At 42.4% G+C, this 17746-nt stretch overlaps 1 protein-coding gene across 2 annotated transcripts in view; it reads right to left on the bottom strand.

Annotated features, from left to right (window-relative positions):
- Positions 1 to 17746, bottom strand: part of KCNAB2 (potassium voltage-gated channel subfamily A regulatory beta subunit 2) — a 1357533-nt gene that overhangs the window by 410914 nt on the left and 928873 nt on the right. For both annotated transcript variants that reach the window (XM_044063012.1, XM_044063011.1), the window contains one exon: positions 5957 to 6043. In XM_044063012.1, the coding sequence (XP_043918947.1) occupies positions 5957 to 6043 (87 nt within the window). The remainder of the gene's footprint in view (positions 1 to 5956; positions 6044 to 17746) is intronic.

Here is a 17746-nt window from a genome sequence, read left to right as displayed (position 1 = left end):
CTTCACCTCATTCTGTAAAGTGGAGCATTTCTCCCAGGGTCTCTGCTAAAGATGGGACTTTCCCAGTAAACAAAAGTAATAAATAAATATCCTGTCCCTCCTTCCAGAGCGTTTCCAAGAGTAAGTAATTGAGTGGATAACAAGCCAGTCATGGCTGGTAGAAAGTACAGTTGTGTACACTTACCATAAATGTAGATGTTTGAGTGTATTCACTGTTGCAGTCATCACATTTGGGTTATCCCTGCCAGGGTAGTCCTTGGCCGGCCCAAACACCGGAGGCTTAGTATTTCTGTGTTGGTTGCTGTCTCTTCAAGACTAATGTCAGGTCGTCAGTAGTATAAAGTAAGGCAGCCGACACCATTACATCAGTTTTTCGTGCTCTAACATGTCAGGAGCCCCCAAGTAGGAGCCAGGTTCTGGTGGAAGAACCCCACCAGTAGAAAGTAAATACCAATATGTCCCTTATAAGGAAAGAGAAGAAAGGGGGAGGGAAACCAGGAGTGCAACAGTGAATACAATCAAACATCTACATTTATGGTAAGTGTACACCAACTGTACTATGTTCTTTGTGTTTCACTGTTGCAGTCATCACATTTGGGTTGATTCCCAAAGCTGAGGAAATGGGTGGAGGCAGTCAAGGAAACTAGGGGCTGGCTAGGATGCCCTGCAAGACTGCAGAGGCAAACCCTGCCCTGGATTTGGAGAAGAGAGGCAGGTGGTAATGTTTGGCAAAAGTGTGAACAGATGTCCAGGTGGCAGCCTCCAGGATGTCCCTGGTGGGACTCCTCTGAGGAAAGCTGCAGAGGTGGAGCCTGCTCTGGTGGAGTGAGTCCTGACCCCATTGGGGGGAGGCTTTCCATGTTGTTTGTAGCAGAAATGGATGCAGTGTGCTAGCCATTTGGAAATGGTTTGTTTGGAGATGGCTTTGCCTTCTGCCCCTGTAGCAAAGCTAACCAGCAGTTGATCAGACATTCTGAAGGGTTTAGTCCTGTCTAGATAGAATCTGATCTGTCTGTGCACATCTAGAGAGTGCAGGGTCCTTCCCCCCTTGTTCTGAGGATTAGGAAAAAAGGTGGGCAAATGAATGGATTGTTTGAGAGCCACACTGGACACCACATTTGGCATGAAGGATGGGTTAGTTCTGAGAGATACCCTGTCAGCATGGAAGATGATGAAGGGTTCCACAGCCATGAGCACTTGCAGCTCAGAGACTCTTCTGGCTGAAATGATGGTCAGAAGGAAAGCTGTCTTCCAGGAGAGAAATTTTAGTTCTGCAGAAGAGGCTGGTTCGAAGGGGGCAAGGTAAGCTTTTCCAACACAAAGTTAAGGTCCCAAGCTGGGGTTGGTGCTCTTCTGGGTGGCCTCAAGTTGCTATCCTCTCTTAGGAACTGTTTGATCAAAGGGTGTGAGAAAAGGGATTGCTCAGTGGGGAAATGAGCAGAGATAGCAGAGGCATGAACTTTTATAGAGGCGAAAAAGGCCACTGTGTAGTAGGTCAGCTAAGTAATCCAGGATGGGAGGGAGGGAGGGCTGTGCTGTATTGGCTCCCTTAGCCTGGATCCAGGTGCAGAACCTTTTCCATTTGTCAACATAAGACTTTCTAGTGCCTCACGTATAACATCTAGAACCTGTTTACTGAGGTTGGCAGATTAATCCAGGGTTAGGGAATAAGCCAAGCTTGAGTGTCTGCAATTGGGGATGCATGCATTCCCCCTTCCCTCTGGGTCAGGAAGTTTGGATTCTGAGGAAGATGCCATGGTGGCAGTGGGAACAGGCTGCGCAGCAAGGGGTACCAGTGCTGGTGAGGCCAGTCTGGAGCTATAAGAATTATCTTTGGTTTTTCCTCCTTTATTTTGAGCAGTACCCTGGGGATGAGAGGTAGTGGAGGAAAGGCATAGACCAACAGATTGACCCAAGGGAAGGACAGGGCATCCACTTTCCAAGCCAAGCAGTGATGCTCCCTGGTGCAGAATTTGCTGAGTTGATAGTTGGTGTGGGAGGCAAAGAGGTCAACCTTCGGGGTGCCCCATTTCTGAGTTATTAGTGTGAAGGTTCTTCTCGAGTTGCCACTCATGTGGGTCCAGAAGATTTCTGCTTAATTGGTTCTGCCAGAGAGTTGAGAGAACTTGGTAGGAATTGTGCTAACAGGTGCAGTTGCATGGCAGAGGCTGTATGCCAAAGGGTCATGGCCAGCCTGCATAGAGGGTAGGAGTGTATCCCTCCCTGCTTGCTGATATACCACATCACAGTGGTGTTGTTGGTTTTGATCTGGAGAGCCCCTGGGGAGAGAAAAGGCTTGAAAGCTATCAAGGCATGCTGGACAGCCATCATCCTCTTTTTGGTTGATGTGCAGAAGGATTTGCTGTGGGCTCCATTGGCCCTGTATGTACCTGCTGTCCAGGTGTGCACCCCAAGCATAGTCTGATGCGTCTGTGGTGATGGTCTGAGCGGCAGGGGGGTGTGGTGTGGTGAGAAAGGTAGTCCCTTGTTGTGGAAGCATGCTGTTGCCCACCAAAGAAAATCTTTTCTGAGGCAAGGAATTATAGGTATAAGAGTCTCCAGGTCTTGAGAGTGTTAACACCAAAGGCTTTTTAGGTACTACTGAAGTTTCCTCATATGCAGTCTGGCATATGGAATGAGTAGTATGCAAGATGCCATGAACCCCAGAGCTTTCAGGATCTTCCTTGCAGATAACTGGGGTCTGGTGGCTATTTCAGAGAAGTAGGCTGTCAGAAAAAATTGTTTTTCTGGTGTAAGGAATGCCATCTGGGATGCTGTGTCCAAGGCTTGCTCCCAGTAAGATAATCCTTTTGGTGGGCACTTGTTTGGATTTCTTTTTGTTGATTGTGTACCCTAGGGAGGTTAGTAGGGTCTTTACAAAGGCCAGGTGCTTGAACAGCTTTTCCTGGCTGTCTGCCTGAATAAGGCAGTCATCTAAGTATGGGTAAATCTGGATATTCCTTTGTCTGCAAAAAGCAATAGCCGGAGCCAGACATTTTGTGAAAACTCTGGGAGCAGTAGATAAGCCAAAGGGAAGCGCAGAGAACTGAAAGTGTTAAGATCCTGCCCTGAAACGGAGATATTTCCTGCATGATTCCCTGATAGGAATGTGGAGGTAAGCCTCTTTTAGATCTAAAGTGGCTAGCCAAGTGTCCTTGGACAGCATGGGTAGCAGCTGCTGGAGAGTGAGCATTTTGAATTTTGGGATCACCAGGAAGGTGTTTAGAATGGATAGATTGAGGATGTGGTTCCAGGTGCCCTCTTTTCTGGGCACCAAAAAAAGTCTGGAGTAGAAACCTTGGCCAACCTGTTCTGCAGGAACATGCTCTACTGCTCTCATAGAAAGCAGGGAAAGGATTTGCTTTTGAGACTCTGCCCACTAGTTTGGAGGTAAATCTGGGAACCTTTTTGGGGTTCGAAGGGTGTGGAAGGAAAATTTGTATCCCTGAGACACTATGTTGAGAATCCAGTGGTCGGTGGTAATGGTGGCCCAGGTGCTTGCGTAAAAGGAGAGTTTTCCTCCTAGGGGTAAGTGAAGGTGGGCAGAGGGAGAGGGTGGGGGAGGTGAATCATTGTGAGTTTTTACCATAAGGGGGTGGCTTAGAACTCCCTGGTTTTGAAGTGGAGGTAGTCCACTGCTTAGATCTCTGCATTCCCTGTGGCTGCTGTCTGGGGGGGGTCTGGTTCCTCGGGACCTGGGCTGGACTGGCTTAGTGGCAGCAGGAAAGGACCAGTTCTTGGTGGGACAATGCCTGCTGAACCTGGGTGGCTGAACCTGTAGGAAATCCTTAACTGTCTGCATACCTTTTGCTTTTTATTCCATCTTTTTAAGACCTCTTCTGCCTTAGTGCCAAATAAGTTGTCTTTGTGCAAGGGGGCATCCAACAATTTAGATTTGACATGGTCTGGCTGGGGCTGTTCCTTAAGCCATGCATGCCTTCTAATGACAGATCCAGTGACTGTTGCAATGCAAGAAGCTTCTACGGTGTCAAAACCACAGTGCATGGGGTGTTTAGTTACTTGACATGCAGAATGCATTAACTCTTGTAACTCTTTAGATTCTGCACAAGCAGGAAAGGAAGACATTTTTTTTGTTTGAAGAGTTCCAGGGTATGAAATTTTAACATATGGAACTGACAATTTTGTGCCCTGATATGCATTTGAGACTGAGGCAAGGAAGCAAGTGCCTGAGATTGGGGTCATCGGTTTCTTGGGTGTGATTCATACCCTTGGCCTAAGAAACTCAGTCATTTTCGAAAGAACGGTAGTTGCGAAAGAAGACAATGGTTTGTGTCGAGAATCGGTAGTGTGAAGGACTTCCTCAGAGGCCAGTTCCTGCTCAGCAAGTCCAGACCCTCAGAGGCCAGTTCCTGCTCAGCAAGTCCAGACCCATCTAAGGTAGAGACAACCGCAGAATCCTAAGCTGAAGAAGAGTTTTGCGGCACACCAGACTCCGAAAGGGTCTCAGTAGCAGCCTGCAAATCCACAGAAGCGGGCATCAGGGGCTGTGAAAGCGCCTCACTGAGGACCGGAGAACTGACGACTAGCTTAACAGAAGCATCGCTGGTAGGTCTGGACCTGTGTGGTCTGTCTCTGTCCTACGTTTTTTCAAAATATCTGCTGCTGGATGGCTTACCAAAGCCATATCGGAATTCGAGGACTGTAAGCAAAAATATCTAGCTACAATAAGGGCCCAACAACGGATAGTTCTGGTGTTGAACAAAGCAAAGAAGCAACAATGGGGGACGTCGTGGTCTGGGCCTAAACAAGTGATGTAGTAAGAATGGAAGTCTCGGTGTGGTATTTGCTTTCCACAGGTACGACGATTATTAACTTTTTCTGACATCGGTTAGTGCAAGAAAAAAGGATCCTCAATGGGGTACTTAGCTTTAGAAGACTTCAACTTCAATTCAGTAGACGAAACTCATGTAGCGGCTGACCGGCACTCGTGCAACCTGCTTCTGCTTCGGGCTCCATGGCAAGAAAGACTGATGTAATGGCGCCGGCTGCCTTACATTATACTATTGATGACCTGACGTCAGTCCTGAAGCGACAGCAACCGACACAGAAATACTAAGCCTCTGGTATTCGGGCCGGCCGAGGGATAACCCAAATGTGATGACTGCAACAGTGAAACACGAAGAACATACAGAGTTTATTTCTAGCCACAATTCCTCCACTACTGAAAGGCAAACAAAACTGCATTAAACATTCAAGATCTTCTGTCTAAGTAGCAGACTCATAAGGCAGTTTAATGAAAAGTAGAAGGAACAAAGCATTACAACATTTAATGATGACTGAGACATGCCATCTGATCTGACAAAATGTTGATAGCAACTGAATGTGGTGGCATAAGTATGGCTGCAATTAACCTCTCTCTATACAGACACAACTTTGTTCCATGATATGCTTCCTCATTATTTTCACAGTCTTTGGACGGCTGAGTGTACAAACAAGAAGGTCCCTATACAATTATCTTTAAGTTAAACAATGCCTTGTAGTTTTTAAAGTGCCTGCAGATAAGTAAGAAATGAAGCAAATGCAACTGTAGTAATTAATAAGACAGAAAAATAAGACAAAAGGAGCAAAATGAGAACATTAACACAGTCACAATAAATAAAAACCACCTAAGAAAAATCTAAATGAAATGAGACTACTGTGCTCTTACTATTCTAAACAGAATCACTATATGATAATAAGTCACATGAATAAATAATTATATGAAATCACACTGCTCTGTATAGAGTCTCGATAGTGACTATATACCACGACTGATTACTGGAGTCCACAGCTGAAGCAAAAGCAATGAAACACTGTAAATCAAACACAAGCACTGATTTTAATGCTGCAGACAGAAATGTAAAATATCTTGCTTATTAGACTAGTGTGTTAAACAATGACTGTTAATCAAAATGTTATAGTTTATTCACTAATACTACAAGAAGTCAATGCCTACCTTCCATAGGTGTGTTGGGATCTGGTCGATTAGCAAACACCACATCAACATACTCCAGCTGCATTCGTTCTAATGAAGCCTTCAGGCCTGACATGGCACAAAATCAAAATTAAGTTTAGTTTTTTCATGTATTGCAAAGCAGTCTACAAAACAAAGCATGTACATCTCAAGTTTGTGAACTGGTAAGGAAAAAGGACAGACAAAACTCACATTTTTGCCACAACTAAATACTTCTGGGTTGAGGTATATATGGATTATTTTAAGTAACGAATCTAATCAAGACTAATAAACAAATAAATAAGCTCTTTAACAAATTAGTTTAATCACTATAGAATGAAGAATAAACTGCATGTCAGCCATGAAGAACTACAGCTTTACAATTTACATGTATTATACTGAAATGGATGTAATATAGAGTGTATGGGATTCAGAAACATACAACACACTTTGTAAGCTTGTTTCTTGCAAGACTGCTCACTATGTAAGACTGCAGTAGCACTAAAGCAGTAAGACGCCTGTAGCATGCAGCGCTACACTGATCTTGCTGGAGAAAACTCCATGCATATCTGGCAGTCCAGACCAAAAATTAATGTAACTCATCCATATGCTTTTTCCTGGAGCCTTTCACCAGGATCAGAATCATATGTATGACTAAAAGACAAACTTTAACATTGCATTGATTCATCGTTTTCTGTTCTTTTGGTGTTTGTTTAAACTCTAACATGCTATTTTGGGACTGAAAAAATAAAAATGAACATTGTCTTTTGAAGGAGTGCATCCATTGATGCCTATGTCAGAAGCAGGGCCGCTAACACCACAGCAGGTGAAGTACAGCAAAGCCATGTATTTCGTTTCTGTGTGCATGTGAGTGAGGGCATGACTGGAGCTGTCTATGTGTCAGTTTATGTGTGCACATATGTGTGTGTTAGTAGGTACCTGTGCATCAGCATTGCATGGGTTGGTAAGAGGAGCACCAGCTCAGTTATGTCTACCTGAGCTATGCTCCTTTCAGAGACGTACTAATGAGCTGTAAAGTTTTGCTCCATGAATATTTTATATGCTTGAACCACTTTTTTTTTTCATTTTACTGCTACTACAACAGACTAACAAAACTCTAGTAGTGTTACGGTGATAACGTCTTTAAATACTTCCTACTATACTCACTGAAACAGTCACAGAGTAGTCACCTGTATTAGTTCCACTATATACCTTGGGTATCCCCTTGTGCTAAGGCACCATTTATATAAAAACTTATTAAAGTAACTACAACACAGTATTCAGTTATAGATTATTAACCACAATGCACTGTAATGTTAAGCACAGAGTACTGCAAAACCTCATTTAAAGATACAAGAAGACAGTGAATTACACATCACTCAATACTTCACTGCACTTACAGTACATCAGACCTGTTTTAAATGCTTATTTTGTTAAACTTTTAAGGAAACTGTTTTGATGAATGAAACAAGACAAAAAGACAAAATTGTAATTAATTTTAAATAAAAAATATACTACAGCTAAACCAGTTGCACAAGTTACATTTGTAAAGTGCAACAGTGACCAGACAGTAACGCTATTGTGAATGATTCCCTGACACTAAAATGCTTCTTCAGTTTTCCAACTTTCAAAATCAGAACAAAATTCTTCCTTACTTAATCCTATTGGTGCACCTGCTTTAAATGTCGAGTCCATTAACAATTCTTAAAAATGTATCGTTAAGCAGTATGTGCAACATGCAATCTATCCAGCTGGCCCATTAGCTACTGAGTTCCCTGTCACAAACTGCAAAAAAATTCTTTAGCCCTTTTACTACTGGCCATTTTGTAGAAGTTTGTGCCTCATTACTGGTTATGCCTATTTTACTATATCTTGTTTTTGTCTAAAGGGCTGAATCCCACTTACTGTGAAACATTCTTTTTTTAAACACCTTTACTGAATTATCACTTGCGACATAGGCAAATTTACATTTATATAAAAGTAATCGAACTGTATTAACAAGTTCACGTTTGCAAACATTATACTTCACATATATTGCTATGTATCATATAACCTAAACAACATTACATAAATTATCCAATTCCTGCCGGTTTTTTTTAAACAAGAAAAGCACAGTTGTGTAAAATCTGACCATATAATGGTAAATATCCTTGCCTTCACTAGTTTTCATCACTTATGGGATTCCCTGGCTTTCTAGCCCAATGTCCATCCAGTCTACCAAAGCCTGCCATTGCTTTAAGGTATGCTCAACATCACCCAAGCACTCCTCGTGTAGCGCACGGCATAAAGGTGATATTCAGGCATACCATCCTCAGAGCTGATTGCCCCTGTAGGAACACCAGTCCAAGAAAAAACAAATAGAATCTGCACATCCAGGAAGGAAAAAGACTAGAGGGATGGAGGGAGGGAGTGAATACTGCAGCGGTGAAGGAAAGGACATCTACAGTTATGGTATAATTTTACACAATTGTACTATGTCCTTACATTCACGACTGCAGTATTCATCATTTATGAAAGTGTCAAAGCTCAAGAAGAAATTTGGGAGGAGGAAGCAGCAGTAGAGCCACCTAAGAAGCCATAAAGAATGGCATTAGCAAAACCAGCTTTAGCTCTGGAGATACCATTCAACTTGTAGTGTTTACAAAAACAGTCCAAAACAAACCTGCCAGCAGCTGAAGATGTTCCGTGAAAGAAAAAACAACACTGTGACTATATCACAGATGAACCACTACGGACATCCAAAAACTCTTTAAATCCTTTATTAAAATGAACCCTCAATACAAATCCTTTTCCTTGTGGAAACATATATAAAACACAAAAGGTGCACCATCCTGAATGGCACTTAAAAGGGAAAAAGAGTCAGCATTAAGAGGGTTACAGGATGCTAATAAGAAACTGTTGCAAAAGGTAAGAGAGGTTAAAAAGGCAGTACAGACCAATAAAAAGGGATCCCTTTATCTTGTCTTAGCAAGTTTGAAACAAAATGAGGATGGCCAAAAAGCAGTAACTTCTGAAGAAGATAATAATCTTCCAGTACCTACTGCACCCCCACTCCCATATGCGCAGGTACGGGTACCTTCTGTACAAGACTCTGCTGTTTCTCAGACCCCTACCTTTCAGTCCACTGGACACACAGTTTGCATGATACTGGGACATCTCAGACTAGTTCCCCTGTTCAATCTTCATCTTCTGAACAGGCATTTACAGTCGAGGGAGGTTCTTCTTCCTATCCTTCTCAGATAGCTTCTACTTCCCCAACAGCGGCATTAGTATTTGACACTCCTGTATCTCATCCTGCACTGACATGACTGGGTACAACAGGAGACTGCGACCTCTGGAGGGGATCTTTTGGCACATCTCAGGGAAATTCTGGGGGCTAACAATAGAGAACTTGTTCATCGTCCTTGGACCTCTGATGATTTGAATACTATGTCCAAAATTTTTCAAATATTAGAGAAGATCCATTAAAATTCAAACAGAAATTAAAAACTATAATAGAATGTTACAATCCTACTTTCACAGATTTAAATCAGCTGCTTTGGGTAGTTACTTCAGATGAAATAAGGAAGCAGTTACTGGAAAAGGCTGAGATAACAGATTTCACTCTCACAGGGAATGCATTAACAGATAAATGGACAGCATTGTTAAACAAAATTACGGACATGTGTCAAGTTAGGACTGACTGGTCTAAAATACAAGCATGTAAACAAAATAAAGGGGAAGCCCCTGCAGACTATTTGAGTAGCCTTAAAACAGTATTTGCTAGACATTCAGGAATACCAGACTCAGAGGAGCAAGCTAAGCCAACTATTGCAGCAGCCTTTGTGCAGGGTCTGCAAGCCCCTGTACAAAATCAAATAAAGCAAGTGCTTATAGACTGGCAAGGAAATGACTTAGAGTCTTCATTAAGTGCTGCAAATCACTGCATCAGACAAAGGATACTGAGGATAAGCTGTTAACTTTACAAATCAGGCAGCTGGAAAACCCAAGGGGTCAAGCAGAAGCACTTGCTAGAGGGTTTAGTAAAGATGCTGGCTGAGGGGAAACAGGTGCAGCTGGTTGGCAATGAGCTGCTAGTGCCCCACCAGCTTCATCTAACACATCTTCCTTCAATTGTGGAGAAGCAGGACACTGGAGAGGGGAATGCCCACACAGGCAAATGCAGAGACTCCAAGATACTTGGACTGAATGGCAACCAAATTATAATAATGCAGTTTTTCCGTGGTGCATCGGTAGCATTGTCGCCTCACAGCAAGAGGTTCTCCCGTTCGATTCTCAGCTGGAGTGTCTTCTGTGTAGAGTCTGCATGTCCTCCCCACGGTCGAGTGGCGTTCGAAAGATATGCGTGAATGGGCGTGCCTTCACTGAAGGTTGGGCATCGGGCTGGCATCTCGGCACCGTAAAAATCTACTGCCAATCATTAGCGGACCGGAGTTCCACTGTGTCGACCCCTAACTGGGAAAAGCCGAAAGAAGAACAACCTCCTCCTCAGATTGGAAGGAGTCAGGAAGCTCCATACTGACTATGTCAAGAAAATAGCACAGAAGTAAATCTTAATCCTGTTTCGGAACTCATCCCCATTTCTTTAGGTCCGATCAAAGAAAAGCATTCTTTTCTTTTGAGTAGTACTGCACCAGTAAATCTGCTAGGAAGAGATCTGTTATGCAAACTGGGTTGTACTATTTACTGTACCCCAGAAGGGGTGTATCTGGATGTTCCGACAGAATCAGAAGGGGAAGTATTAGCAGTTTTAGCAGAAGCTGAGGAACAGCGTGTTGGAAGCATACAGGCAGATGGAGAGTTACTACAGCAAATACCTGCCAACTTGTGGGCTAAGCATGCAAATGAAGTAGATATACTAAAATCAGCAGAACCAGTAAAAATAAAATTAAACCCATCAAAACCTCTCCATAGAGTTTCACAATATCCACTAAAGCTGGAAGCAGAGCAGGGAATCAAACCTGTAACTCAGTCTCTGATACTGCAAGGAAGAATAATACCAGCTAAAAGCCCTTCTAATACTCCTATTTTCCCAGTGAAAAAGCCGGGAAAGGATACTTATAGATTTGAACAAAATTTAAGAGCTGTAAATAATGCAGTATTGTGTACTTTTCTTATTGCTCCAAATCCAGCAACAATACTGAGTTGCATACCACCTACAGCTAATTACTTTTCCGTAACAGATTTATGTTCAGCATTCTTTTCTATACCTATTCACCCTGACAGTATGTTTCTGTTTGCTTTTACTTATCAGAGACAGCAATATACCTAGACACAGTTGCCACAAGGATATAGTGAATCTCCTTTATTTTCTCATATTCTGAAAAAAGATTTGAAGAATGTGACATTTCCAGGTGGGTCTGTGTTGGTACAATATGTAGATGATTTACTAATAGCCTCAAATTCCTTTCAGCAATGTCAGGAGGATACCTTGCATCTTCTGACTATCCTTGCAGAAAAGGGACACAAGATGTCTACAGAAAAACTACAATTGTGGTCACCTCAGGTACGTTATCTTGGGCACTTTATATCTCAGGGTAGCAAGCAGGTATCACCATCTCGTACTGATGCAATATCTAAGGCCCTACTACTCAGTGACTGCTTAGGTTTTTCTTGCGTATAACAGAATACTGCAGACAGTGGATCCCTAACTAGGCAGAAATTGCCAAACTTTTCTTGAATCTCTTAAAGCAGGATACACCAGAGCCTCGCCTTTGGAATAGTGAAGAGGAAAATTAGTTTCAGAATTTAAAACAAGCTTTAGCTACTGCTCCCAGCTTTAGGGTTACCAGACTACGATAAAACTTTTATTTTATTCTGTCATGAAAGAAATGGATATGCTCAAGGAGTACTTGCACAGAAACATGGGGACAGCCATCTTCCATTAGCTTATTACAGCACGGCACTTGATTCTGTTGAAAAAGGTTTTCCACCCTGTTTAAGGGCAGTTGCCGTGGGTCTATATTATAAGCTTGAAAACACTTACCATTGAACACCTCTTCAGTGACCCTTAAGGAGCGAACTTGCATTTCAGTGAAAGCCCAAATCAGCTATTTTTTTTCCCTGGGAAAGAAATTGCTTGGCCATCCTAGTGAGTTTTCCCTATTCCCCACTGTGGTGCGATCTCGGAGTTGGTATATTTAGTTGGGCGGTGAAGTTATGTGCCGTTTTGTATGGGGCAAGCGATTTTTTTCCCCAGGGAAAAAATCGCTGATTTGAGGTTTCGCTGTAATGGCAGTTCGCTCTTTAAAGATCGCTGAAGTGGTGTTCGATGATAAGTGTTTTCAAACATATAATATAGACCCAGTTGCCACTGCTGTCATTCTAGTTAATCTTGCAAAATCACTGTTGCTCGGCCATGATCTCACAGAAGCTGTCCCTCATTCTGTATCATCTCTTTTGCTTAAAATGAAAACTCAACCACTCTTGACTGCACGTCTAACTAAATATGAACTTATACTTCTTTCTGATCCATCTATTTTTCTGATCCGCTGTCCTGTTCTAAATGCTGCATCTCTGTCACCTACTGCCGAGGATGGTGAAGAGCATGATTTTGTGTGTGTGTAACTATTTGCTTTCTCCTAGGAAGGACTTAAAGGACACTCCTATACCCAATGCTGACCTGAGCTTGTTTGCGGATGGTTCCTATGGAATAAATCAAAGGGGGCAATTGAGTGCAGGAATAGCCGTCTGCACCAAAGAGATAATATTGTTGCAACAAAAATTAGAGGGTGTTCACTCTGCTCAAATAGCTGAATTAGTAGCTTTGCAAAAAGTCTGTGAGTTAACCAAAGACAAGGTGGCCAGTATTTTTACTGACAGCTGTTATGCTTTTGGGGTGGCACATGATTTTGGGCAACTTTGGAAAGAGAGAGGGATTTTGACCTCTTCAGGAAATCAAATTAAGAATTCAGGGCACAGAAAATCATTGTTAGATGCACTTTTGCTACCTAAGAGGCTGTTGTCATCAAATGTTGTGCACATCAAAAAGGTATAGCTATTGTAACAAAGGGTAATCATTTGGCAGACCAAACTACTAAACAAGCAGTAGTAGATTGTTGTAAAAATCTGTGTATGTTAACTACAACAAACTACAACAGTAATGATGTGTTTGATTTTGGAAAGTTGTCAGCTTTTCAAACTGAAGCATCACAGGGAGAAGTTCAGAGGTGGTTCAAGGGTGGATGTATAAAATTCTCTGACGGCATATGGCGACATCCGGATGGCCGACTGGTGGCGCCTGACTCTTTGCTACCTTACCTGATAAGGGCATATCATTTACCAGCACATGCAGGTAAGACAGGTTTATTTAATCAAATTACCCAAAGTTGGTATGCCCCTCATGTCTTCTCTTTGATACTTCAGTATGTAAATCAGTGTGGTATCAAGAGTATAATGTTAGTAAAAATGCCAGCAGTAAAATTACAAGTTTACCACCACCCTGGGGACCTTTTGTTAATATGCAGCTGGACTTCATTCAGATGCCAAGGACTGATGATCTACAATTTATTTTGGTGGCGGTGTGTATGTTCTCGGCATGGGTGGAAGCTTACCCGTGTCACAAAGCTGATGCAGTTACAGTTGTAAAAAAACGTATGTATGATTACATACCAAGATTTGGTATACCATGTACTATCAATAGTGACTAGGGAATACACTTTAATAATTCCTTAGTAAAGGAATTGTGCAAAGTTTTTAACACTAAGTTGAGTTTTCACTGTTCCAACCATCCACAGTCATCTGGATTAGTGGAAAGGGTAAACAGGACCCTTAAAAATAAAATTTCGAACATTTGTGCTGAAACCCACTTAAAGTGGGCCGATGCCCTCCCCGTAGCATTAATGAGTATAACGGCCTCACTGAATGCCACCAGGAAGTTGAGTCCGTATGAAATATTAATGGGGAGACCCATGATCCTTCCAGCTACCCCTCCAGTGGGAAATGCCAATTTAACCTTGTCAGATGATGTCATGATTTCATGTTGTAAGAACTTGATTCGTATTTTGCAACAAGTATCATCGAAGAGTAAGAGCAGCGTTACCCAAGCCTCCTGACTAGCCCTGTCATCAACTACAACTGGGTGATTGGGATTACATTAAAACTTTCCAAAAAAAGAATGGTCTCAGCCCGAGGTGGAAGGGTCCTTTTTAAGTCCTGCTGACAACCCTGACTGCTGTTCGCTGTGCAGGACTACCAACGTGGATCCATTTGTCAAATTGCAAGAAGACCTGCCATGTGGGAGACCCCAGACAAATCATTGCAGCCAACAGAGGGAGATCAAGGTGCGACAGATAAATCATTTGCTCAATGAGGAAGTCAATTTCAGCAGCAGTCCCTGATGAATCCAGTGACAACAGGTACGCTTGCATTGTTTCTGCTGCTGTTTCCTTCTATAAACTGGTCGAGAGAAAACAGTTTTTTGCTGGTCCTTCAGCAATATGCCAAAAATTTAAATAAAACAAACTGCTGGATATGTTCGCATATACCTCATCATTCTAAGGCAGGGATTCCTATGATCCCATCCCTGCATCACAGGTGTCATTTGAAAAAGACCTTAGTGACATCAGTCTAACCTGGTGTAATCTAATTTTTCAAAGGTTGTCTCTCTTCAACTTGCAACCACACATCATGGAGACAAATGTTATGCTAGAAATGGGACTGTACCAGTAGGAAAAAGCAAATGTAATGACACTAGGCATGTAAGTGTGTTAGACTCTTTGCACTTAAAAAGCTATGGGTGTGGCATGGGCATGATAAGTGACGGTTACTACATCTGTGGTGATCGTGCCTACCCCTGGTTGCCTACAAACTGGTCTGGATGTTGCTTTGTAGGCTATATTACTCCTGCTATTCAACATTTAGAAAACCCACCAGCAGGTAGACTGAGAAATAAGCGAGCAATCCACTGGGCAGAGCAAGTATTTTCGGTTTTTATTCCTGGGTATGGAGTGCAAAGGACAATGCTTGAAATCACCAAGCTTGATCAAATTCTACAGGAGGTAGCCAACGAAACTTTGCAACACATCGGGATGGCAAATTGAGAAATGACTGAAATGTGAACTGTGGTGTTACAGAACTGAATGGCACTTGATATAATGCTTTCTGCAAAACGGGGGTCATGTGCCCTCATAAGGAGTTGTTGCTGTTCATATATTAGTGACTATCATGATGAACAGGAAAAACTGGCAAATTTCATGGAGCAAAGGGCCAAAGATTTGGCCAGCACATTAAAAGAATGGACACTTTTTGGATGGTTGGGCAGTATTTTTGGTAACTTGGGAACTAGCATAATCCAGGGTATTATCATTGTATTTTTTATTTTATTTGTGATAATTTTAATATTTTCTATTTTGAAGACTGTAATAACAAGATGTTTAACTTCACCTGCACATACCAATCAATGACAGTTCTATTTCAACAGAAGATGATGATTATTATGAAGCTGAAGCTTATTTTATCAAGTTAAGAAAAAAAAAAACATATAATTACATGTTTTGTATGACACTGAGTGAGAAAGGGGGGAAACCATTATGGAAAAAGATCAGCTTATTAAATGTACGGGCTGTGTACTACATGAACAACAAAATGAACTGGCACCTCACCTAAGTGTCATGTTTAATCATACCCTCACCTCAGGCTTCATGCCCACTGAGTGGTGCACAGCTAAAGTTATCCCACTCCACAAGGGGGGATCCACCTTGGATCCTGGGAACTACCGCCCCATCAGTCTGACGAGCCTGATCTGCAAGGCCATGGAATGTATTATCATGGAACTTATAAACAAAGATATTGACAACCTTCAAACATTGGACCCCACCTAGTTTGGATTTGTGAAGGGACAATCTTGTCTCCTGAACATGATTGACTTCTTCAAATCAGTCTCCAGAGCCGTGGATGAGGGTAAGGCAGTCCACACAGCCTATCTGGAACTCGCCAAGGCCTTGGACACATCCCCATTCTGGAACCATAGATAAACTTACTAAGCTGGGCATTAATCCCTATGTCACTTGATGGGTTGCCAACTGGCTTACTGACAGAACCCACGCTGTAAAAGTAGCCAACTCCAAATCCAGCTCCAGACAAGTGACAAGTGGAGTACCTCAGGGTTCAGTCCTGGGACCGCTCTTGTTTGGAATCTACTTCTCTGACATACAGGCCAACACTAAGGGACTCTGGCTAACAAAGTTGGCAGATGACTGCAAACTGGGAGCCATTACTGAATCCCCAAATTATGTGGATACTCTAAAAAAAGGTCTTACAGAAACAGATGCTTGGTGCCAGAGCCATGGGCTCAAGCTCAATGCCAAGAAATGTATAGTTATTCCCTTTGGCAAAAAACATGCACCCGTGAATTACCACATAGGTGGCAGTACACTAAACACCAAAAGTGTGATAAGAGACTTAGGGACACAGGTGGACAGTGGTCTCAACTTCAATAACCACATCGCCACAACAGTCAGGAAATCCGTCTATGTGGCACACCTCATCACTAAGGACTTTTTATCCAGAAAAAAGGAGGTCATTGTCCCATTGTACTCATCCCTCATTAGACCCATTATAGAATGTCCCATTTGGTATGTACCTCTCAAGACATCTACAACAACTGGAAAGGCCACAGAAATACCTCACTAAAAGAATCACAGGCCTAAAGCAGATGCCCTATGCTGATCGCCTTAAAAAAACTCCAGTTATACTCTGTCACATATCGTCTACTCAGAGGCGATCTCTGCTTAACATACAAGCCATGTCAAACCCAGAAATGCTGGACATGCTACACTTAAAGAAATCCCAATCCCTCAGCCACACTCTCCGGGGATCTACACCTTGTCATCACAATAAACAAAACATGCTGGAGGGATAGGTTCCTGACCCAGAGACTCCACAGACTCTGGAATAGAATACCCACACATGTCAAGCAGAGCACCTCCTTGGCCCTCTTCAAAAGGAACCTTGACGATTGGATGGGAGAAAGGAAATTCACCCCGGGGATCACGTCAGTCTCCCTGCTAGACAGGGGTCCAGGGAAGTAAATAGTGTGGGAAGAAATAGCCAGGGAATTGTTATGGCTAGGCTTGTATAGGCCCTAGGACCAATAGCCTAGTACCAACCTATGAACCTATGCATATTAATTTCAGTTTCATTACTGATGCTACAATATGATTAAGAAAAAAATATAATTTGTATGCAGGGCTGTGGAAAAATACAGGTTCATAAGTTGAAGTTACTGCTGTGCTTTAACTGTATTATTTTAATATGTAACAAGGAAAAGTAAATGTTGTAGGAGCACAAGCATGTTAACTACTGTAAAAGGAATTTGTTGGCCTGACTCCTCCAGGCTAGGAATGCATTGTTTCTAGGGAAGGTTTGAAACATCCAAGGTCAAAAAGCAGGACCCCTTGATGCAGGTGGGTCATGTATAGGAAAGTGTTCACGTGAAGTCTGAGGCAAGAATTACAAGGGATGAGAGCATTTTCAAAGTCATTTATTTGCTGCAGTTTTTCTTTGTGCAGACTGATTTACCAGCTGCTATGAAGATAGTCTCCCAGCACTGTAAATAAAAATTCTGTTTGCACTCCTGAAATGTTGTTCCTGAATGAAGGCATGTAAGGTAATTTATTTATTTATTTATTTATGACTTTAACAGCAGGAAGAGCCCGTTTACCACCCTTTTTACGTTTAGCAGGAGGGCACAATTGCCTACGAACAAAGGTTGGCTTAGAAGGGTAGTTTCTCTGAAATGTAGGCAAAGGAGAAATGAACACATGTTTAAGCTCCTGTAAGGCCTCCTCCTTG

Source organism: Protopterus annectens, chromosome 2.part1 (assembly GCF_019279795.1).
Source record: "Protopterus annectens isolate FY-2018-M chromosome 2.part1, PAN1.0, whole genome shotgun sequence".
Classification (NCBI taxonomy): domain Eukaryota; kingdom Metazoa; phylum Chordata; order Ceratodontiformes; family Protopteridae; genus Protopterus; species Protopterus annectens.
This window is presented reverse-complemented; position numbering and strand designations above follow the sequence as displayed.